The sequence below is a fragment of the Eretmochelys imbricata genome, chromosome 6 (genome assembly GCF_965152235.1).
Source record: "Eretmochelys imbricata isolate rEreImb1 chromosome 6, rEreImb1.hap1, whole genome shotgun sequence".
NCBI lineage: Eukaryota > Metazoa > Chordata > Testudines > Cheloniidae > Eretmochelys > Eretmochelys imbricata.
The window spans coordinates 35,899,984-35,925,005 of NC_135577.1; the positions used below are offsets into that span (position 1 = coordinate 35,899,984).

The window sequence follows — 25,022 nt, forward strand, 5'->3', positions numbered from 1 at the left end:
GTGTTTTTGTGCCTAAATCAATTTGTACCTTAGAAAAGTGTTATTTTCTGATGGAAGTAACAAAATTTATCCAGAGTTAAAAAAAATCCTAATTCACACATTAAACTGAGCTCCAAAACAAAATGTGCTCAAAGGATTCCCTTGATTCTTATGATAGTTTGGTTGTTGTCTTATGTACTATTGAGTACTGTTAAGCTAGTGTCCTGTAAATTGTATGCATGCACACTCTCTTTCTAAAATCTTATCTTAGTTTCAGTAGAAATGCCATGAAAAATAATTGTTTTATTCAACTTTTAGTTACAATTCTGTGAACTGGCTTTTTTTTAATTATTATTATTATTAGCAGAGATGCCTAGGCAATTTCCAAAGCTGAACATTTCTGAGGTTGATGAGCAGGTGCGGCTTCTAGCAGAGAAGGTATTTGCTAAAGTTCTCAGAGAAGAAGACAGCAAAGATGCCTTGTCACTATTCACTGTGCCTGAAGACTGTCCTATTGGGCAGAAAGAGGCTAAAGAGAGGGAACTGCAGAAGGAGTTGGCAGAACAGCATTCTGTGGAGACAGCTAAGAGGTTTGTTCAGAAGCCATTGTTTTCCTGGAAAAAATGTTTAAAGTGGGCTTTAGAATTACATACAGGAATACATCACAAATGGCATGATACTCATCCAGGATGCTTGAATACAGAAGCCAGCAACCTGTGCTGTATGATTTAGAATGTGCTGCTTTATTGCACGTGTTCCCGGAAGTTGTAATGCTGATTGCTTTGATATATACAAAGGGTAAAAGTCTGGCAGCTGCTTTGCAACAAACACAGTGTCTTGAAAAGGTAAACTTATGTTGCAGGACATAGTTTTAGAGTTTGCTTGCATTCAGAATGCGACGAACACAATGCACATCACCACCTAACAAACATATTGCTATTGGACCAGATCCTGAGAGGTGCTTCACCTGCAGTACTCTTTAATGGGAGTGGAAAATTGCAGGTTCTTAGCACCTGCTTGTTCTGATCCATTAAGGATGGAAATAATCTGCCCCAGGATTGTTCAGAGAGACCATTGCAAGGTCAGGGAACACACACACATGAACAGGTGGCCTCCACACCCTTTGTAATGTCCCTTTGTAGCTCCTGTTGCAGATGACCTGGGGAGTGTCCTCTAACAGAGTTATGGAAGGATCCTGAGTTGGTGAGGTTATCCCCTGACATGTACTCCCAGTAAAACTATAGGAGTACACAAGTTCAACAAAACAGCATAGCTGGTGAGAGGCAAATACAAACTTTGAGATTCTTTCAGTGTAAATAAAATCAGCAACACACTTAAGGAGGCTGTGTGTGTTTTTTGAAAACATGATTTTCAGTCTCAATGTTGAGTTTTAACACATCTAAACATTTACGGCAGTCAGTGTTAAATGTTTTTGTTTTAGCTCGATAAAAATAGATGACAGCAAATGCTTGACTTATCACTGAAGGAGTAACTGAGAAGTGTCATGGGCTCAAATGGGATATTATTAGGGTTCCCTTAACTCAGAGATAAAGGCCATATGAGATCTAATAGATTATTGCCATCTATTAAACAAACATGAAGTTCTAAAAATACACATTCATTTTATTTTCCTATGAGAAAAAAAATTACTACCATTACTTAAATATGGACTGGTTTTTATTCTAATGTAACAGAGACGCAAGGCAGAAAAGTGATTTAATTCTGCTACCAACATGATGATACTTGCTGAGATATTTTGGAGGTGAATCATGAAAGTTCAATTAGTGGGTTTCAGCAGTTGACATGGTCATAAAAATTAAAAAAAAAATCTCTACCTTGTCTTCCCATGCATTCAGACAACTGTTTGACACTTTTTTTTCTTGTGGAAAAACTTCTAAGAGGATATGTAAACCGAACATTTTTAATGAGGGAAAATGCCTTATAAAAATAGCTTCAATCAAGCTGTGTTTGTGTCTAAGTATTAGTACAGGCTTTATCCTGGTAAGTGGGATACTATATTTATGCTCTTCACTTGTGGGGATCAGACTAGTAATCACCCTTGCCCTCAATGATTGAAGAACACTTATGGTCCAGTTCTGCCTTCAGTTATAAAAGTATAACTCCCACTGACTTCAATTCATCTTGAGTGAAAGTTTAAGAGGCGCTTCAGTGTTGACTTCGGGTGGTGGGGGTTACACCCATGAAAGTGAAGGTAGAATTTGGCTCGTGTATTATTTATACCACATATTTGAGGAAATAAATAAAGTGTCACAGAATTAATACAAAGCCCCAGACTTCAGTGTTCCTTCTGTTTAAGGGCTCTTATTGACACTGGATTGGAGAAGGAATTCTTAGAGATCCTTGAAGTAGGTGCCAAGTTTTACCATTGGTCACTGTTACTAGGCAATGGTGACTCTGTATTTGCATTACTATTCAAGTTTTCCTGTAAGGTCATTTTAAAGTGTTGGCACTTTTTCTGTAAAATTATGAAGGGGAGAAGTTCACAGCATGTAAGTCATAGGTAATTCATTATTTCAAGCATACTTTAAATACTTTAAACTCTTTAAAAGAGTAGACTCCCTCAGGGAACGGATGGGTAGGATCCCCTGGGGGACTAACATGAAGGGGAAAGGAGTCCAGGAGAGCTGGCTGTATTTCAAGGAATCCCTGTTGAGGTTACAGGGACAAACCATCCCGATGAGTCGAAATAATAGTAAATATGGCAGGCGACCAGCTTGGCTTAACGGTAAAATCCTGGCGGATCTTAAACATAAAAAAGAAGCTTACAAGTGGAAGGTTGGACATATGACCAGGGAAGGGTATACAAATATTGCTCAGGCATGTAGGAATGAAATCAGGAGGGCCAAATCGTACCTGGAGCTGCAGCTAGCAAGAGATGTCAAGAGTAACAAGAAGGGTTTCTTCAGGTATATTGGCAACAAGAAGAAAGCCAAGGAAAGTGTGGGCCCCTTACCGAATGAGGGAGGCAACCTAGTGACAGAGGATGTGGAAAAAGCTAATGTACTCAATGCTTTGTTTGCCTCTGTCTTCACTAACAAGGTCAGCTCCCAGACTGCTGCGCTGGGCATCACAACAGTGGGGAGTAGATGGCCAGCCCTCTGCGGAGAAAGAGGTGGTTAGGGACTATTTAGAAAAGCTGGACGTGCACAAGTCCATGGGGCCGGACGAGTTGCATCCAAGAGTGCTAAAGGAATTGGCGGCTGTGATTGCAGAGCCATTGGCCATTATCTTTGAAAACTCGTGGCGAACGGGGGAAGTCCTAGATGACTGGAAAAAGGCTAATGTAGTGCCAATCTTTAAAAAAGGGAAGGAGGAGGATCCTGGGAACTACAGGCCAGTCAGCCTCACCTCAGTCCCCAGAAAAATCATGGAGCAGGTCCTCAAAGAATCAATCCTGAAGCACTTACATGAGAGGAAAGTGATCAGGAACAGTCAGCATGGATTCACCAAGGGAAGGTCGTGCCTGACTAATCGCCTTCTATGATGAGATTTGTATGATTCTGGTTCTGTGGATGAAGGGAAAGCAGTGGATGTATTGTTTCTTGACTTTAGCAAAGCTTTTGACACTGTCTCCCACAGTATTCTTGTCAGCAAGTTGAAGTATGGGCTGGAAGAATGCACTATAAGGTGGGTAGAAAGTTGGCTAGATTGTCGGGCTCAACGGGTAGTGATCAATGGCTCCATGTCTAGTTGGTAGCCGGTGTCAAGTGGAGTGCCCCAGGGGTCGGTCCTGGGGCCGGTTTTGTTCAATATCTTCAAAAATGATCTGGAGGATGGTGTGGATTGCACTCTCCGCAAATTTGCGGATGATACTAAACTAGGAGGAGTGGTAGATACGCTGGAGGGCAGAGATAGGATACAGAGGGACCTAGACAAATTGGAGGATTGGGCCAAAAGAAATCTGATGAGGTTCAATAAGGATAAGTGCAGGGTCCTGCACTTAGGACGGAAGAACCCAACGCACAGCTACAGACTAGGGACCGAATGGCTAGGCAGCAGTTCTGCGGAAAAGGACCTAGGGGTGACAGTGGACGAGAATATGAGTCAGCAGTGTGCCCTTGTTGCCAAGAAGGCCAATGGCATTTTGGGATGTATAAGTAGGGGCATAGCGAGCAGATCGAGGGACGTGATTGTTCCCCTCTATTCGACATTGGTGAGGCCTCATCTGGAGTACTGTGTCCAGTTTTGGGCCCCACACTACAATTTATGTGGATAAATTGGAGAGAGTCCAGCGAAGGGCAACAGAAATGATTAGGGGTCTGGAACACATGACTTATGAGGAGAGGCTGAGGGAACTGGGATTGTTTAGTCTGCAGAAGAGAAGAATGAGAGGGGATTTGATAGCTGCTTTCAACTACCTGAGAGGTGGTTCCAGAGAGGATGGTTCTAGACTATTCTCAGTGGTAGAAGAGGACAGGACAAGGAGTAATGGTCTCAAGTTGCAGTGGGGGAGGTTTAGGTTGGATATTAGGAAAAACTTTTTCACTAGGAGGGTGGTGAAACACTGGAATGCGTTACCTAGGGAGGTGGTAGAATCTCCTTCCTTAGAAGTTTTTAAGGTCAGGCTTGACAAAGCCCTGGCTGGGATGATTTAATTGGGGATTGGTCCTGCTTTGAGCAGGGGGTTGGACTAGATGACCTCCTGAGGTCCCTTCCAACCCTGATATTCTATGATTCTATGTTTAGAAAAATAAATTACAAGTAAGCTTCATACGGGAGATTTAATTTCGTGGTATACAAATATATCTTTTACAAGACTGATTGTTAATCAGGACATTATGCATGGCCATCATTCAGTTAAACTTGTCTTAAGCAAGGAATCAGCAAACAGTTTGCCTGATGAGGTGGGCTTTACCTTTGTATTGGAAACCTCATGGTATTCTAAAGTGGCAATTTAAAATAGGGATTTGATTTTGTTATACAAGTCCATTCCTGCTCTCAAGGAAGCAACCGGCGAAATTCCCATTGAATATAAATGGCCCGATCCTGTTGAAGTCAATCAACTGAAGCCATTTTCCTCATATGGACAGAACATGCCTTTGCTACTTACAATACAACTGAAAGACACCTGTATTTTTAAATGAAACCATACCAATCAACTTGATATGTTTCTAAACCCTGCAACTGTCACCAAGAATCAGAAGCCGATGTAATAACTTTTGACCGTACATAATCACTTACCTTACCCAGTACACACCCACTCACATTCCTAGCTGCCATTTTATTAATTTCTGGTGCAATAATGTTTTAAGAGTCAGAAATTTCTCAACTCCTGCTATATTAAGCATAGGTGTAGTGAACATATTTTCACTCATTATAGTGACATCAATCTCTCACTTGATGTTGCTGCAACACACACAAAAAAATCTGCATACCAACTTTCAATTATCTATTTTCTAAATAATCAGGGCTTATTGTGTGTGTGTGTTGTACATAAATTGCATGTAGCATGCTACAAGTGTCAGAAATATCACTGGACTAAACATTTCAAAGCTCATTTTTATAAACCAACATTTTTGAATCATTTGAAATCTATTATATTACAGAAAGCCTTCTAGAATGAAATAGTTCTTTGCTTTATAGACTGGTTTCTGATATAACTTTTGATACCATGAATTCCTAGGAAGAAAAGTTTCAGGATGATTCGGTCCCAGTCCTTGTCATTACAAATGCCAACCCAAGAGTGGAAGGCACCATCAATCAGTTCACTTCCCTCTCCTGCAACTCCAGTTCTTCCAGGTGTTGGTCAGTCAGTCCAAGAGGCATTTACAGTTCCAGAGTTTCAGAGAGTTACAATCAGTGGGGATTACTGTGCTGGGGTAAGAAATCTGTCAATTTTTCTTTTAATATTCTAGGTGGGGGAGGGAGAAGAAAGAGAGGACTTATGCAGTGTGGAATGATTGCTTGTTATGGCCCTCCTGTTATACTTTGACATCTCACACTGAAGTCAATGGGGTTGTACAGGTGTGATGAGGCAGAATTTGCCCCAGGTTATTTATGACTGTGTATTAATTGGTGAGAAAAAAAAAGATATTTAATGCCTAGTTATATTTTACATGTGCTTTAGCATACAGTGATGGGAGAAAGAATGTTCTTGTAGTTAAGGCACTAGATTTGGACTCAACACTTAGTTTTAACATCTGGCTCTTTCACCAACTTCTTCTATGACCTTGGGCAAGGCATTTAAGTACCTTTGGGGCTTAAGTTTCAGACATAGGCGCCTAAGTCCCAGTTTTAGGGTCCATTGGTACATGGTGCATAAATACTTAGAGTCATTGGGCGAGAGAGAGAAAATGACTAATCCAGTGGTTAAGGCATCCACTGCAGAGGTGGGAGACCCAAGGTACAGTTCCACTGCTCCACTCACTCTTTATACACAGTGGAAGAGTTTCAGGAGAAGAGATCTAGGGAGCCCCATATCAGAATATCCCATAGCCCAGTGATTAGAGCACTCTCCTGAGAGGTGAGACACCACTGTTCATCCTCTCTATTTCTGCCAGAGAAGCGGGAATTGAACCTGGGTCTCCCATATCTCCCACATGAGTGCTCTAACCACTAAACTAAAAATTAATAGGTGGGCAGCCCCACAACTTCCTCCCCCCATTTTGTGTAGAGTGAGGGCAGGTCCCTAACTCATTGTCACAAGAAATAACTTAGCCACCTGACTCCAGGTGGTGGGTTCCCATTCATGGATTGCTAGCAGAGCTAGGTGCCTCTCTCCAGCCTGGACTTAGGCTCCTATCTCCATCAGAGTGGCAGGGTTTAAGACACGCTTCTGTCATAGGCATCTCCCATTGGCTAGCTTAGACAGTTTTCCACATGATGTGCCATCTTTTGTGAATCACATTCTGAGGCTCCTATCTCTCCCCATTCATTGTATGGGGAGCCTAGGCACCTAACTTGGCTTTATGTATCACAGTGTTGTTCCTGTGATTTTCTAGACACCTAGAAGTAGGTGCCACATTGAGGAGCATTGCAATGTCTAAGTCAATTTGTGGATCCAGGTCTTAGACCCAAATCCTACAAAGGTTTACACTTCTGGAAATAAAAATCTTATTATTGCCCAAGTGGGTTTAAATGAATGACAAACTGACTTTTTATAGATGCTCCTGTTTCCCTTCCATCAGTATTTATACAGCCTCTCTTTTCAGGTTACAGTTGATGATTACGAACAGGCTGCGAAGGGCCTGGTGAAAGCTCTGCGAATTCGAGAGAAGTATTGTCGCCTTGCTTACCATCGCTTTCCAAGAACAACAGCACAGTATTTATGCACTATGCAAGATGAAAAATGGAAGATGGAAGATGAAGTATGTCCAGGTACAATAGGTTTCCCTTTTTTTAAAAAAAAAGTACTATCATACTGTAGAAAACATTTGATTTCTGTGATTATTTCTATTTAGAATAAAAAGGCTACATTCTGAAATCTATTCTCCAGTTTGAATAAGCAAACACTAGATAGGGACTTAAGCTGCAAAGTTCATTCTGAATTTAAATTTTCCTGAAGTTCAGGCAGGTTTGGATGTGGGGTTTTGGTCTGGAATAACCTCTAGTTTAACCCCCCCCCCCCAAACAACAACACCACAACCACACCCCTAAAGACACAATGTAATTCCCTGACATTAATATTTGTAGCAAACAAGAAAAAGTAATGTAAATTACATTTTAACTACAGTAATAGGGGGAAAGGTGTAGATCATTTGTGGTAGGGTTCTGAAGGAGGCCAGTCCTTTGAACCTGATTTGAGGGACCACATTTATTTTACATCCCTGGAAATATGAGAGTATATTGTTAAATAGCCATAAACATATAAGAGTCTTAGTTTTTGTTGGACCTAGCCACATCCTCAGGATGAACTTGGCTGGAAAGAGACATTTAAATGGTTGTCCTCTCCTGTAGTGACAGGGACGAGAAAGTTTATATGTCATCAGGTAGGAGGTTTTATATTATAAGGAAATTTTTCTGGGGAGAGTAGAAATATACTGAATATTCAAGAGAAGATAGATTATATTTGTGAGAATTTCTAGGCTAGTTGGTGAGACATCATGGCTGTCTAGATGCAAGAGAGAAATCTTATTTGAAAACAAGTTTCACATTGTTAGTTCTAAGGTATTAGTAATTAAGTAAAAAGATGATTTTAAGGTTGTGATTTAAGTTGTCAAGGTCTCTTTAAAATAAAGTATTTGAGTAAGTTGTATCCAGGTGGTTGTGAATATCTATTTGAATATCTATTTACTGTTGAGACACTTCTGGTATCAATGCACAACACGTCTCTTCAGGTGCTATAACTTCAAAAAGGAATGGCAAGGATGTGGTAACTTCCCTTTCTTACTTAGTCTATTAAGCCACGACTGAATGCATGATCTTGTTCTTCAGACTACTTAGTATTAAGTCCAGGCATGGCTTAATTGGTTTAGGTCATAGCTGAGGTTGGAATACACTGTATGCTAGTTATACACTGAGAGAGGGTATGATCTAATCACTAATTAGTGATGGGTAAGGCTAAGATTGTGTCACGGATATTTTTAGTAAAAGTCATGAACAGGTCATGGGCAAAACAGAAAAATTCATGGAAGCCGTGAGCTGTCCTTAACTTTTACTAAAAATATCCCTAACAAAATGGGGATCTGCAGATCCCCTCACTACTTCAAGTGCGACAGCTGCAGGGACTAGGAACTGCCTGTAGCAGCTGGGGGCTGCGGGGTACCCCTGCTACCTGCAGCTCTTAGTGTCCCCCGCTGCCCATGGGGGCTGGGAGCTTGGGGTTTCCCCACCACCCCCCACGGCCACAGCAGCTGGGAGCTCGGGGGCCCCTGCCACCCTTCCCCCAGGGCCCAGAGCTGCCAGGGGGTTCCCCTGCCAGTGGACAAGAGCTGCTGGGGGCACCAGAGGTAGCATTGGAACCCCACAGATTCCTGCCCCAGCGGTCGGAAGGGGACCCTGCAGCTCCTGACCACTGCAGGCTAAAGTCATGGAGGCTGCTGGAAGTAACCCATGCAGTGACTTCCGCGACCTCCATGACTAAATCGCAGCCTTAGTGATGGGCAAAGGCTTTGGAGGTTCAATTTAGATAAGCACCCAAAAGTTTGTTTAGCTGACTTGTATCCAAATTATTCAAACCTTGCGGAATTGTAAGATGGGACTAAAAATCTCATTAAAACAGGTCTTCTCACTACATTTCTGGTAATTCCTGATTCTCGTTATACTGGAAAAACTACAGGGAAAACTATTGTCACTTTGACTTCCGCATTTCCTGGTTCTGGCCAAAATCAGAGAAGCATGAAAATAAGGAGTGTTTTATAAAAATAAAAGCAGCTTTATCTGAATATGCAGAAGAGGTTTGGTCTATGCCATAAAGTTTAGGAAACACTTTGGGTCTTGGTTATTGCCTACCTTTGCCAAGTATGGAGCATATTCATCACTGGGTGAAAGTTTACTGCACCTACTCACTTATCTCACTGCATGACATGATGCGGGGAGGAGAGTGTATCCTATTCCTTTCTGAATGATGTATCAAAATTGGAATTGCTGATTCATTTGTGGTGAAACATGTCCAAAACCACTGTAATAAAAAGGTGAAAGGGGACTAGTAGTCATGGAGAGGTAGTCAGTACTCGAAGATCTCAACTGTACTTTCATCCCCAATCTTTTCTTTTTTTTTAAACTGTTTCTGAAATTGTATTGAGACATAGGCATACCTTGAACTATAATATGGTGTTGGCGGCGATGCATAGCATTTGGAGTCCAACTGTAAATGGCATCAGAGTACTTAAAATAGTGTATTGGAATTATGATAGAAACTTTAGTAGCTTATAAATAGGGTCCTACCAAATTCACGGCCATGAAAAATGAAACGTGAAATCTGGTCTCCTCCATGAAATCTGGCTATTATAGGGGGTTCACGTATTGCCACCTGTACTGAAGGCAGTGCGGAAGAACTGGATGGGCACCCAGCTGTGAAGGCAGTGCCATTGACAGCAGCAGGGCAAAAGTGAGGGTGGCATGGTATGGGGGGTTGTCACTTTTGGGGGGTATGGCTGGCCGTACGTGTGGGTGACCAGCTGCCCAGGGTGTCGTGGTTGGGGGGTGGCGGGGAGAAGAATGCTGTTGTAGGGTCAGACAGCCAACCCAAGGCCTCTTTAACCCCGAGCACTGGCCCAGAGCTGGGGAGGGGCAGGGCAAGGGGCACTCCAGCCAGGGGCTCTTACCATGTATCAGGCTCCAGCTGCTAGACCTGACTGGGCAGGGGAGGGATGTGACTTCCTCTTCCCCAGCACAGGCTGCTCCAGGGCCCGGGTCAGACCCGCCTCCGGCAACCTCCCCTGGCTGCAGGAAGCCCTGCAGCTGCTAGCTAGGAGCCCAGCTGTGAAGGCAGCGCTGCCTCCAGCAACAGTGCAGAAGTCAAGGTGGCCTGGGACGGTATCGCCACCCTTACTTCTGCGCTGCTGCTGGCAGTGGTGCTGCCTTCAGAGCTGGGCGCCCGGCCAGCAGCTGCCACTCGATGGCTGCCCAGCTCTGAAGGCAGCGCCTCAGCTACCAGCAGTGAGGAAGTAATGGCGGCATTACCCACCTCCACAATAGTCTTGCGAACCCCTGCAGCTCCCAGTCCCATGAAATTTCAAATTTAAGTATCTGAATCTGTGAAATTTCAGATTTTAAAAACCCCAAGAGTGTGAAATTTACCACAATGGACCATGAATTTAGTAAGGCCCAACTTATTTTAAAAAATAATAATCAGAACTGCATTTAATTTTTAATGAAGCTGGTCAGAATAAAGCCAACTGTGCTATGACTATAGGTCCTTTAGAGTAACTACCAACATGCTTTTAATAGATGAAAGGTGGATTTGGAATCAATCATTCTTTTTAGAGCAGAAACTAACAAGATTAATTTCTTTCTGTAACTATTTTACCTTTCAAAATGGGTTACTTCTGACATCATTCTGACATCAAGCTTGTTTCACAGATTTCCATCCACCCCCAGGAAAACTAGAGAATCCTTACAACCTTGACGATGCACCGGGCAATTTGGATTATGTTGTCAAAATGCAAGGAGGCATTCTCTTTGTTTATGACAATAAAGAAACGATGAAACTCAATGAGCCACGGAGTCTGCCATATCCTGATCTGGTGACCTACACACTTGATCTCAGCCACGTTCTTGCTCTCATTGCAGATGGTCCAACGTATGTATGTTTACTACCATGCTTTTCCAGAGAGCTGATAATACAGATCAGCAGCAATTTCTTGTGAGACTGCTTGTGTCCAAAGCATTTGCTTTACATCTGCTGAGTGTCTTACCATCCATGGGTGGGGAAATACAGTGAAAAATGCCTTACAATGAACAGAAAAACCTAAGTAGTGAAAGCAGTATACCTCTAAAGGTGTGACTTTAGCCTCTGGGTACTAGGCATAATGAAGCGTGAATGAGTTTATATAAAACACGTTTCAGGCCAAATCTGACCTGAAACTTTAGAAATGTGGGAACCAGAACTTTGTACGTCACCAGTACTATATAATTGGAATATCAGCTTTCTTGTTGAATAATGAAGATTTGTGCATTTGATGTTAAAAAAAATAAAATAAAAATTAAATGCAGTACTTATGTCTTCAGTCAGGAGGCAGGATAACAGCACTTGAGCTCACATTAGCCTCACAGTGCCCCAATATCAGGAACAGAGCAGCACTCCAGTGAATACTGCTCCCTGGAGTCTCAGACTTGGGCCCTGAGCCAGAGCAGTAGTCTGGGTTATCCTACCAAGCCATTTGCCTGCCTCACAACCACCACATGCCCTAGATCCTCTCCTTTTAAGGGAGGCCAAATCCTTCACAAGTGACAAGTTAGCCTAGCTTCTCTGAGATACACAGAGTAGTAAAAAAATTAAAATAAGACCAGTTCTAAACCCTTCCTTCTGGCAGGGTACATGTTGTCACTTTAAGCAAGCCAGAGAGAGAAACAGTCCAAACCCTTTCTTTAGGCTAAATTTTAGAGTATGTTGAAACCCCCATTTACCAAACTGAAAACAGGAGCAAGCTCTCCAGAGCCTTTTCACTTCTTCAGACCAGGCTAGGGTGGGCATCAGTGTGGAAAAGCCTAAACAGAAACCAATCACAAGAAAGTCTTTATAGTAACTTTATCAGCATAAACTTTCCCTTATCTTAACCACACGAAACTATCTCAACATTCCAGGCACCTGCCTCGCGGTCACTTATCTCCATTCCAGTTTAGGCTGCTCGCAGGATGACAAGCTCCAGTTGGCTGAGCACTGGCCTTTAACCCTTGCTACCTTAAATCTCCTCACATACATTCCTGACTATCCCAGGCCTCTGACAGAGGGCAGACTTGTTCTGCTTAATGTCAAATTGACTCAGACATCCTGGATTCACTGACTACAACACTATGTGATTTGTGTTCCATTGAGGAAAGACTGAGAAGAGTAGCAAAAGAGAAGGTGTCATGGAACAGAGAGGGCCCCCCTGACAGTGAGGGAGTTAAGGAGGCTGAAGGCTCTTCCCTGGTAGGAAGGGATTAAGAAAATCTTGTGGACTCAGTTGGCCCTGCTCTACTACACTTGCAGCAAACCTGAGCTGTGGAGAGGGCAGATAAGAGGAGAGGACCTAGCCCATTTCAGGCCTGCCAAGGGAGAACAACAGTGCTCTGGTTCTTTTGGGAGAGAAGCCTGGGTGCAGTCCTGAGATGGTGTTTGCTTGCCTGCTGGATCAGCTCTCCAGGAAGGGATGAACAGATCCTGGGAAGGGAATCTGTGGAAGCCCAGACTGGCAGGGTCTCTCTGAAGGTTTGTGGGATGACCCTGGCTTTGAGTTATGTTTATTTTTGTTCCAGAGTACCTTTGAATTTCAATGCCCTGAAAGGGATAGAACAAAAGTGCTCTTTAGCTGCAGGGTCAAAGCCCCACTACCCTGACCTCGGAGACAGATACTTGCTCTGTGTGTGTGTGTGTGTGGGGGGGGGGGGGTGTTGTTGGGGAGGGAAGGGGAGCTGTGCCCTGAAGACCATAAGGGGGACTGTCTTAGCAGTGGGGTTACACAAGGGCTAGATATTAAACTGAGACACACTTTAGAAATACCATAGATTAGGATTGACAAATAGTGCAGAGAAAAACCATCAGTGGTAAACAGAGAACAGAAAAAAAAGTGGAGTAGAGAGGGTGAAAGTGCAGCAATTTGAGAGAGTGAAAAAACAGAAGAACAAGACTCAAAAAGGAGCAAGAGACAGTGAAAAAATACATATACCATCTATAAAGGCACCCAAAACTTAAATCACATTCACAGTAGATCATATCTTGAGATATAACTATTCTGGTTGAAAATAACCAACGTTTCAATGTTTTAATAGTCTTGTTTACAGGTTTCTTCCATTGTGTAAGAATGTGGTTGGTTTGTGTGATGGTGATATTTAGCATCTGAGTGGTAGCATTTGTTAGCTAATACATTTTACTTCCCCCCCCACCCCAATCATGTACCAAACTGGAAGAAATGGAAATTCCACAGAGGCACAGTGCCGAGATAAAATATTACAAGTGAAATTATAACATGCAAAAAGAGGGTAAATCATGGCCAGATAAATTTCTTCAGTGTCCTTGTAGTTCTTTGCTATTAAAAACAACAAAAAACCACAACTTCCCAGTACATTCTGTTAGTGTTTTATTAACTGGCTTCATATTTGGTATCAAATCAAATTTAGGGCCTAATTGGCAACCACAGAAATCAAGATTTATAATAAGAAAAGGAGTACTTGTGGCACCTTAGAGACTAACCAATTTATTTGAGCATGAGCTTTCGTGAGCTACAGCTCACTTCATCAGATGCATACCGTGGAAACTGCAGCAGACTTTATATATACACAGAGAATATGAAACAATACCTCCTCCCACCCCACTGTCCTACTGGTAATAGCTTATCTAAAGTAATCTTCAGGTTAGGCCATTTCCAGCACAAATCCAGGTTTTCTCACCCTCCACCCCCCAACACAAATTCACTCTCCTGCTGGTGATAGCCCATCCAAAGTGACAACTCTTTACACAATGTGCATGATAATGAAGTTAGGCCATTTCCTGCACAAATCCAGGTTCTCTCACTCCCTCACCCCCCTCCACACACAAACTCACTCTCCTGCTGGTAATAGCTCATCCAAAACTGACCACTCTCCAAGTTTAAATCCAAGTTAAACCAGAACATCGGGGGGGGGGGGGGGTAGGAAAAAAGCTGTAGCTCACGAAAGCTCATGCTCAAATAAATTGGTTAGTCTCTAAGGTGCCACAAGTACTCCTTTTCTTTTTGCGAATACAGACTAACACGGCTGTTACTCTGAAACCTGTCAAGATTTATAATGATATCTTGCCCTTTTCATCTATAGATCTCTAATAAATCACATCTGGGACTCCTTAAAATATGGATAAATCTAATGCTGTTTCACTCAAAGTAATTTACACTCTGAAAACTTTAAAATCTGAGTAGTTTGATTGTAATTAAAGCATCATCTCTCTTTTGCAGAAAAACATATTGCCACAGACGACTTAACTTTTTAGAATCTAAATTCAGTTTACATGAGATGCTAAATGAAATGTCTGAATTTAAAGAACTGAAGAGTAATCCCCATCGAGACTTCTATAACGTGAGAAAGGTAAGTATGAAAGGGTTTATTAGCATGCTGCAGTCTTTGTGATGGAATTTTCACCTTCTTCCTTTAGTCTATATCATTTACTAAAACCTCTGTGTGCAATATAGATGGAATGAATAGGATGCTGTATAAATACCACACACACTAAACATTTAGATTACAGGTTAATATTCCAATATAGTTTAGCTTTTTAAAAAACAAAACAAAAAAACCAAACACACACACATTTTGTTTATAAATTTAACCCTTCATTGATGGTCCATTGCAGCCTCAGCTCAGAAACCTTCTTGCCTTAGGGAAGTGACACACTCAAAACTCTGAAGGCCAAACTCTGGGCTCAATCCTCAACTTCACTGAGATTCCACTTGGTGCAGTGAGTTCTATGCCACCTTTCCACTGTCCTGATCCTGGGCTAATCAGAAGCTGAAACAGCTCTTGGTGTAACTTAGGGCAGCTAATAATCTGATGGAGTCATGTGCACTTTGCCCTGGTCCCTCCTGCTCATGGCACATTTCCTCCACAATGCTCTCTGCCCCTGACATAGCCCTGTGTGGGCAGGATGGGCTGGGGCATTGAACCAACTATGCTGGCTTTTCCCTCTGGAGAATTCCCCTGTGTCAGAGGGAATCCTTGGCAGCTCCTTTAGGACACCTTCCCAGCTGCTTGACACAACCTCAGGAGCGCAAAGCAGCCAGAACTGGGGCCAAGGATTGTGCCCTGTGTCCTCAGATGTGCATATTGATCTCATGGATTTTAATGGGAGTCCTGTCATCATGTGACCTGGAGGGTATTATCTAATAAATTAAACAGAAGCTATATGGGCACATCCATGTACAGGATTTGGCCATAAAAATATTGCAAGAGGTTACTTCAGTGAAGCTACTGAATATACACTTAAACTGAAAGATAGTAAAAACAGGTTTCATTGTCGTACTAGCTAACGATACTTGTTATCTTTTTGCTGTGGTTTCCTAAATGCTGTGAGATCTGTTCACTGGTCTAACTCCATGTTAAGTCACTAGGAGTTAGGTTCATAACAGTTTAGTTTAGCATTTTCCCCCAGGTCCTACTTTGGTTCTGCCGTAAGACATGAATGGATTTATTATAGATAATCTGAAAAATTCTAACAGTTTAGGAACAAATTTAATGCTTAGAATAAACTGAATTTATCTGTTTGGAACAGACCATTTCACAAATCCCTCCCTTTGCAAGTCCAGATCTAGTTCTTATCTTCTCAGCTGACAGATTGCACACACCCCATTACTGTGTAGGACTGCTAATGGCAGATGAAAATGAGCCAGCCTGGAAAAAAAAAGGAGATAGCAGTAACATTGCTCCAGTTTCATAATATGTTCATTTCATACTGTTCTACTGAAGTCCAAATGTGGCTAGCGTAGTCAAGGTGTACAAGGAAGGAAAGCATATTGAAATGCAAAGAGGTGGTTTGGGACTTACAGTTGAATTCACTTAAATGAATGATTGAGGAACTGTGCCTCTAGCAAAGCGTATCTGCCACTTCATGTAATTAGGTACATTTCAAAGATAAAAGTGCTGTTCACAAGTACGTTTGAACAAGGGATCAGCAGTAAACAGAAATAGGGATGATTTCTGTCCGAAACAAGGAAATCCCCACCTTTAAATTCAAAAAGATTGCCAGTTGTATTTTTAGACAGCCTGGATGTATTTATAGAGTTGACTGTTTACTGCCAAACAGTAAGAAAGTGTTACGGATCTGTGCTAAGCAATAGAGTATAATCTTTCAAGTTCAGTATATATGCTCAGTAGTCATCCTCAAATTTTATAAGTGGACTCTCCACTGCATTAGCCAAGTCATCAATGAAAATATTGACGAGTACCAAATACAGGACATACCTCTGCAAGACCCCACCTGATATATCCTTCCAGTTTGACAGTGAGCCATTGAAAGACCATATTAAAAGAGTAATTGTCAACCAATTATGCACCCACCTTATAGAAGTTTCATCTAGACCACATTTCCCTAATTTGCCTGTGAGAATGTCATGTGGGACTAAAATCAAGATATCACATCTACAGCTTCCTCCCTATCCACTAGACTAGTAATGATAATAGTCTCATATTTACTCATGTGAATAAATCCCAACCAAAGCAGCAAAACTCAGTAGGTGGAATTAAGGGTAAACAACGTTGTAACTTGTGTTAATGAAGCTAGCCACAGCTGGCTTGTTCCCTTAGTAACAGAGGGAGCACTTCATTCCTCTTAAGTCTTCCAGTCCTGGGGTTACATAATGTAAGCAAGTCCAACCAAGTTGTTAATTATGAACAATATTGCTATTAGTTACCAATCTTAAAGAACATCTTTTTCATTCTAAAGTTTGTATATCAACTTGATACTCCTGGAGGGAGACACGAATACTAGTGGCTAGGGAAAAAAGTATAGCTTTAACAATGTTAAACAAATCCTATTATGTGCTTTGCTAATGCACCTCAGACCTTACGTCCCAGAAGCCTAATATTCTAGCACTGGCCTCATTTAAGCTGAGATTTTTCCATTATGTGGATGATATTAAAACACCATTTGAATTTGAGACTCAAGGGGTGATTCTGCAACCTGCTGCAGCCCTCTGAAGGAAGACATAGGGATGTAGGGAAGACAAAGCGAATGGTTATGGGAACTAGTAAAGGGATATGGAGACATTCATATCTAGATTGCTAGTTTGATTGTGTCAAAGGTTAGCAGCGACCAGAAGCTGGTGAGGTTTTTACAGCTCCCAGCTTATCTGTATACACATCACTAAAGCTAAGACAGCCAACACCAGTACTACGTATTGCTCATCTGTGATTCCTCTTTTGGCCATCTTGGCAGAAAATCCAAGGACGGAGTTGATACAGAAACTGAAGCAGCCCATAGAAGTAGACTTTCCAAATTAGGGTTGTGCACAGCAGTGGGTTTGGGGAGAGGGGGAGCTCGCACTGCTGCTTCTGCTTGAGTTCTTAAGTCTCCATAGCTGCCAGTTTCTTATTTAGCAGTTATAAGGCTGTAGCACAGTTAAGAGGGTTAATGAATTAAGCCATATAAACCAGGTTTTATTTAATTCTGTAATCCCCTGTGGATTGCAATTCCCATATACTATGTTTTTTGAGCCTGGTGTGGCATTCTTCTGTTTATCTATTTACACTACACATTTCCTGTTGTATTAGACAGTTGGTGAATAAGGACCCAATCCTAAAAAGTGCTGGCCATCCTCATCTCTCATTGGCTTCAGTGGGAGTTGTGGATACTACCAGCTTGTGGGATCCTATCCTAAGGTCTACTTTAGGTGAAGTTAATGTTAGATGTCCCATTGGCTTCACAGGAAGTAGTATGAAGCTCTTACTAGGAAGGGTAGTAGTGTTTACAAGAGAAAGTGTATGTATCCAGAAAGCCAAGTAGTTTACAGCTGATGGTTTCACTGGCTTAAGTGTTGGAAAGACATATCACCATCAATAGGCTGCTCAAGACACCTGTGACTATATTTATCAACTGTTCCAAATGTACAGTGTCAATTTAACTCAGTGACAATGTTGTTATATATATATATGATATATGCACATAAGACTATCTGTATAAACTTTGTCATGGGGTGCAGGCTCCAGCATAGTCCCATAGTATCATTGCACACCTGGCCCCCTCATGTTCTTTCACTCAGTTACCCAGACTAAACTGGTTTAAGACATGTACCCCTTGTGTGGGGTCTGGGATTTTTTCTTTAAAGTCTTTCTACCAAGTATAACTCACTGTGTTAGTTGCCCCACTCTGGGTCCATGTAGGAGTTGTGGTCAGCTCTCTCTCTCTCTCTCAAAACAGGAGTTCCCTGCTCTCTTCCTGGAAGAGGGTATACTTCAGTTAAACAGTCACTGTCTCTCCTTAAGGCAGCAACCCCAGCCCTCCTCAGAGAGCTGGGTAATTCAGGCAGACATTAACTCTCTCCTTAACCCAGGAGTCCTCAGCTCTCCTCCTTGGAGCAGGATTGTAATTTAGTCACCAGTAGGGCCTTAGCCAGCTTCTTCTTAGGTATCCCTTCCCTCCTGTTAGTCCTCAGGCTCAGAGGGTTTGTTTGACAGAAAGACAGTCAGAGTCCTCTCCCACTGGTGTCTACCGCTATGAGGGAGGAGGCAACATTTATGCTGGTCCCCTTCGCCCAGCTCATTCCCAGTTGGTTTGGTGAGAGGGGAATCTGCCTCATCCTCTCAGCAAGGCTCCTGGCCCCGGGCCCTTAAAGACAGAGTGATGGGATTTCTACCCAAGCATCACTTATTCCCAGAGTTGCTTCCTCTCCATCCTTATCTTCTACATCCTTGTGTGTACATATATCATACCTTTCAAAATCTTAAAGAGCAATATCACATGATGGGGTGGGCTGACCACTAGGCTCTACTACCTTTAAGGGGGCAGACTACCCCATCTCACACACTGCTTTTATTAATGACTTAGAAGGTGTTGCGACAGACTCAAGCCAAACAGTGTAGGAAAAAACTTATTAGGAAGAGAAACAGTTAATCCCTTCATTTGTAACTTTTTGAAAATCCAGGAGTGGGGAGAGTAGGCTGGAAATCAGTGGAAGATGGCAGGCTAGTGAGGGGGACTGGGTGCGTGGCGTGTCAGCTGAGTAACATGGTTTGCTGAGGCCAGGGTAAAGGTGGGAGGGAAGAGGAGCGATGGGAGGTGGAATGAGGGAAGTGGACATAGGAATTTAGGTGTGAGGGGAGCAGGAGGATGTGGTATGCGTGGGGACCCATGGAGGATGAAGAGGATATATAACTGCAGCTATCCTGTCTGGTTGGTGGGAGGAGCTACTATTTTATTCTCCCTGCTCCACTGGCAGAGGGTTGTCAAAAGGGTTTGGAGGCAGTCCTGTGACAAGAGGAGGAGAGGTGGCCTGTGGGGAAAACCATCACTGCAAATTCAGTAGTCAACTCTCTGAGAGGAAGGGCTGCAAGGCAATAGGAGTGCTGCAGTTCTTTGATCAGTGGCACACTGGAATTGAAAGGTTAAAGGAAACATTTGGGTTGGAAGTGGGTTTTGTTGGGTGAGACATTTAGTTCACAGGAGGTGTAGTCCATCTTCAAACAGAAGCTTCCATAAATCATTAGGGTTAGTGGTTTATTTGACTAAAGTAGTGAGATTAAGAAGACCATGGGCCACATGCTCCTTCTCATGGAACAAACAACCAAGAAACTTTCCATTGGGCATATTTCAGTGTTTTCTGACTCTCTTCACTAAAAGGAAAAGGTTTAGGAGATATCAAAGGAGACATGAGACAAGGTCTGGAGACAGAGCAAATGACAAGAAACAAATCCAAAAAGGGTCAAAGGGGAAAGGCTGGAAGACATATCAGAAGAAAAAGCCTCACTCTTATATTGGATCCCTCCCTCTCTCTGTTGTCTGTATGTGATGTAATTAAGGTAGAATGTAAAAGGTCTTTGGGGCAGGGACTCGTTAGATCTGTCTATAGAACCCTTAGCACACTTTGGGCACTGTATCAAGAAATCAAAAAAAATTTTTGTATACATACACAGACCACTATTTGAGTGAAAATGGGCTCCCATTTTTGACCAAAAATGCTTTTCATAATGGAAAAGTAATGTACACAGTTATATTTTCATAGGCTTATGTTAAAAATAGCCATTTGATGAAATTTCAAAATGGAAAAGTAATGTACACAGTTATATTTTCATAGGCTTATGTTAAAAATAGCCATTTGATGAAATTTCAAATAAAGACAAATTTGAGGAGGATGGGTTGATCACACAGCACTACAAAACAATTTTTTATGCTGCATTCAAAGATAAACTCTTGTACAACTCCAGTCAAAATCATATAGGATGATGCAGATATGTACTCAGGTTTCTATTTTTAGCTGGTTTATCCAAGTTGATCTTCAGAGTTTGAATGGTGAGTGTGCATAAATGTGTGTTAATAAGTTATGCAGTACTGCATACAGATCACTTTTCTAAGTACATTCCAGAAGCTCAGTACTGCATTATACTCAAATAATTTTTGTTGTTCTCAGTTTGCCACACTCATGGAGGTAAAAATTTATTGGGTATATTTCAGGGAGGTAGCCAGAGAATCTGGAGTACTCTGGCAGAAAGAGTGACAGAGGTGCCAGGAAAGAGATCACACCACTGGGTAATTAATACATTTAGAAAATGAGTAGAGTCATGTTTCTTTGGGAATAAGCTTCCTGATCTTAGCTCAGATATGGTGGCATCTGTGGCAGAGTAATGAGAACGCTTTAGAGACATTACATGATCCTCTTGAATCATCCCTGTATTGTTGAGAGGGGAAAAAAATTGTTTCATGAGTAGAGTGACTTTAAAGAAGCTGCAGTTGCTGATCGGTCACTTGATCTTTGACAGCAAGTAAATAAGCTTCCAATCTTTTCCTTCAAAGGTGTGTTCATTTTGGGTTGAAAAGGAGGGAATGGTGGTCTACAAGGTTTATGAATTACAAGAGGTGGAGTCTCCTCTGGTTCTACAGCATCTGGGAGTTGCATTCTACGCAGGTTTACTAAAGCTTGGATTTTATGTTTAATAACTGTTTTCCCTGGAAGTTAGGTCACAAACTGTATCTATTAACTGTACCTGAGGAGCTCAGTGAATCAGCCAAACCAACTAGTCTCTAGTATTTCATTGGTCAAGAGACTGTTGACAATGAACATGATGCCTATGTCCAGAATCAAAATCTTTCAACACCCTGAGCATCTGTAAGGGCTAGTCTACACTATGACCTTGTGTCCCTGAGAGAAATAGCTATGCTGACCTGACCCTTGATGTAGGCAGTGCTTCTCACAGAAAGAGCAGCAAAGGTTGAGACTATGTAGACCTTGCCTGCTGATTGTAGGGTCCCTGGGCTCGAACCTGAAGTAGCAGTTGGGAAGTGGCATAGGATCGTTAGAGATACGAGGCAGATAGCTGGTCCAGAGGGACTTTGATACCCCAGAAGCAGGATGGAGGGGGCAACTATATAGCGGCCTAGCCGGAGGGCTGAATCACAGAGAATCCTGGAGAGCAAGAGGGCCTGCAGGGCAAGTGAGCAACAGAAGGGGACACTATACAGCATGATAGCTGTTCCCCAGACCTAGCCCCAAGGGGATGCCCTAGGGATGAGTGAACCCCAGCAGGGCTCCCATTACAATACATCTCTTCTGCAAGCCTTCCAGCAGAAGCCATGGTGCACACATACATACATCAATCTGGCCTGCCCACAGGCAGTCTGCACATACAGATGTTGTATTTGCATAAACAAACAATCAGCTTGTGCATGGAGATGGGGGGATGTTCGTGTGCAAATGGATGTGCCAGGAAATGGGGCAATTAAAGAAGCTGGATGGCAATTGGCCTTAAGTGTGCCATGTACTGATCACTATTCAACTAGGTGGTTACATCACATGAGTACCTGAGGTGATGCAACATACAGCAGAAAGTTAGTTCTATTCAGAGAGGTCTAAAATAGACAGCTAAATGCACAAACACACACCACTGTATTAAACCAGTAAAAATAGCTTTGTTACTTACATCATTATGCCTGTCAGAGTATATGCATGACACTACACAGCTCTACACTTAACTTAGGGCATGTCTACACTTAAAATGCTACAGTAGCTCAGCTGCTGAGCCACTATTGTGCTCCAGGGCAGATATTACCTATGCTGATAGAAGAGGTAGCAGCTAGGTATGTTTACCTCCCACGGGCTTTCATTCCCACAATACCTCTGGGTAAACCTCTTTTATCACAGACAGGATCCCATAGCTTTTGCTCCTTCTTGGATTTCTTCCTACTCACCTCCCTGTACCCAGAGAACAACTGGATATTCTCTCTCTACAACCCCCTTCTGGCCTCAGTCTCTGGCTTTATATAAGCCAGCCTGCTCCTGACCAGCTGGGCTTCATCTTCAATTAGTGCTTATCAGCCAAGCCTGACTCTCCCCCCAGCTGCAGCCTGTAGGGTTAATTGACCCCTTCCACACCACCTTCACCCCAGCTGGGCTGGTGTGGGATTGACACCTCCTCACAAGCCACCAGGGGAAATTTGGATTGAATCAACCAGAATTTCTCATGCAGGTTCACACCAAGTGCAACTCTGGAACAGCCACTGTGCCACTTTGTTAATGAGGTGCAGCTCTGCTGGTGGGTTCAATAGAGCTCCGAGCCCACTACTACTCCACCCCTTTGAAGTACTTATATCAGCACTAGCATCACCTCCTCTTTCAGAGGAGACTGTAGCCAATTCCTGCCCAGGGATACAAGGAGAGAGGTTACCCTAGTAGCCTGCTCAAAGACGCCAGTGATCCATAAATGGATCCAATAACATGGTGGTATATAAACTGCAAAATGGGTCCTCAAAAGGTGAAGCCATTTTCTTAATGTCAGTTACGGGTCAAATCCCATCTCATACTAAGATCTGCTGTGACTGCGAAGATCCTTGACAACAGTAGAACTGTCATTCCACTACATGGAAGGAAGAGATTGCACAAGTGAAGCACACAACAGAGTCTGGGATGGTGCAGGAGAGGAACAGATGAGGAAAGAGGACATGTGCAACTACACAGATCCAGCAGCTATTCTACACAGCACAGTGAAGGATTACAGCACTGTACTGGCAGCAGTATGCTGGAGACTGCACAGAATGCCTGTGGAGCATGAGGGGAAGGATTCTATTTAGTCCTGGAAAGAGATCATCTATGTACAACCCTGTTACTCAACTTCTTCTCCATTGGGGATGCAGGGCAGGATGTAGTCCTAAGAGTTCCAGGTTTTTTATTCGCTCTCTTTACTTTATCAGTGGTTTTTATGTTCTAGTTTAAAACTGTGGAAAAACAGAATATCCTTAAAAAAATACTCACTGAGCACTAGGTAAATGTAATGTAACCCTTCCCCCCCCCCCCGCCCCGCCCCTTGGGACCCAGGAGCTGAAATATTTTGAGGGATGTAATATCCCATGCCATCTGATTCCTAAAGAGAAATATTGTGTAACATTTTTATAATTCTGTATGACATAGAGGTACTTGGATAGATAAAGGCCATGTACTGTCTGCTAAACAAGAGTAATCTGTTTTTTATTTCAGGTTGATACTCATATCCATGCTGCTGCCTGCATGAATCAGAAACATTTGCTGAAGTTTATTAAGCGCACTTACAAAACAGAGTCAAATCGGATTGTTGTAGAGAAAGAAGGCAAGAAGATGACTTTAAAACAAGTGTTTGAGAGCCTTCACATGGATCCTTATGACCTCACTGTAGACTCTTTAGATGTCCATGCTGTAAGTCTATTCCCTCAACAAATAAAATGGAGAATAACCAGCTCTCTGTTAGTGCAAACTGCTTGGGGGGAAGGGAAGGGAAAGAGTTTTTTGCTGCATCTGTTGAATGATATTTAAAAAAATATATACCCAAAAAAACAGTGCTTAAATTATTTGTCAGTATGTTGTAAACAAGGATTTTCGTAGGCTGTTTCTTTCCTAACAGTTTGTGGTTAGAAAACAATCTTAGTAGAAAACAGTTAGGTAGTTCTTAACCACTGCTATCTGGATACCTCTACTGAGATGTTTTTTTCCTCCAGGGTCGCCAAACATTTCATCGGTTTGATAAATTTAACTCCAAGTACAATCCAGTTGGTGCCAGTGAGCTAAGGGACTTGTACCTGAAAACTGAGAACTACCTTGGTGGTGAATACTTTGCTCGTATGGTCAAGGTAAATAAGACTTGTACCAGGGATATCCTGTCAGAAAAATTCTGGAAGGGAGAGAGGAAGTTGTGTAAGCCTATAGAAGGTGATTACATATCCTGCAACGTACGTGTGTGTGTGTGTGTGTGTGTGTGAGAGAGAACAAACGACATAATGGAGCATATATACCTATGAAGAGTTGCGGGGATGAGGATTGCCTACCTTGCCCCATAGTAAGTGATGCCCCTTATTTGTATCTCTCTAGCTGTATTGGCACAGTATTTTGTAGAAGTAATTTGCAGTATGTACAATGGTTTGGAGATTCCCCAAGGCTTCAGGCTGCTGTACCAAGTTACCAGACTGAGACCTCTGCTGAGCCAATCACTGCCTGCTGTTTCCTGTATAATTGTACATGCTCCAATTTGCAGGGGAGCCTGGGCTGTTCCAAGCCTCCTCAGTCTTGTGCAGTTACAAATTAATGGGAAGCAACCAGTAGTAGAACATTGTGGCCCAGAACATGATAGGGAGCCCTCAGCACTAGAAATTAAAGACTGGGGAGCTAGGAATGGTATACAGACACAATTGCTGCAAAAGTACTCTTGCAACAAACTAGTGTGGAGGAGAGGCCTCCTGCATATGCATTACTCAGTTTCTTTCCACACCTACGCAGTTGTTTGACTAAAACTAATGGCATAAC

At 42.5% G+C, this 25,022-nt stretch overlaps 1 protein-coding gene across 1 annotated transcript in view; it reads left to right on the forward strand.

Annotated features, from left to right (window-relative positions):
• The first annotated feature begins 348 nt into the window (after window positions 1–348).
• The window catches only part of AMPD3 (adenosine monophosphate deaminase 3), a 42,487-nt gene continuing 17,813 nt past the window's right edge, over window positions 349–25,022 (forward strand). The window contains exons 1-7 of the mRNA XM_077820094.1: window positions 349–569; window positions 5,624–5,819; window positions 7,152–7,317; window positions 10,963–11,182; window positions 14,511–14,640; window positions 23,727–23,921; window positions 24,221–24,352. Of these exons, the coding sequence (XP_077676220.1) occupies window positions 349–569; window positions 5,624–5,819; window positions 7,152–7,317; window positions 10,963–11,182; window positions 14,511–14,640; window positions 23,727–23,921; window positions 24,221–24,352 (1,260 nt within the window). The remainder of the gene's footprint in view (window positions 570–5,623; window positions 5,820–7,151; window positions 7,318–10,962; window positions 11,183–14,510; window positions 14,641–23,726; window positions 23,922–24,220; window positions 24,353–25,022) is intronic.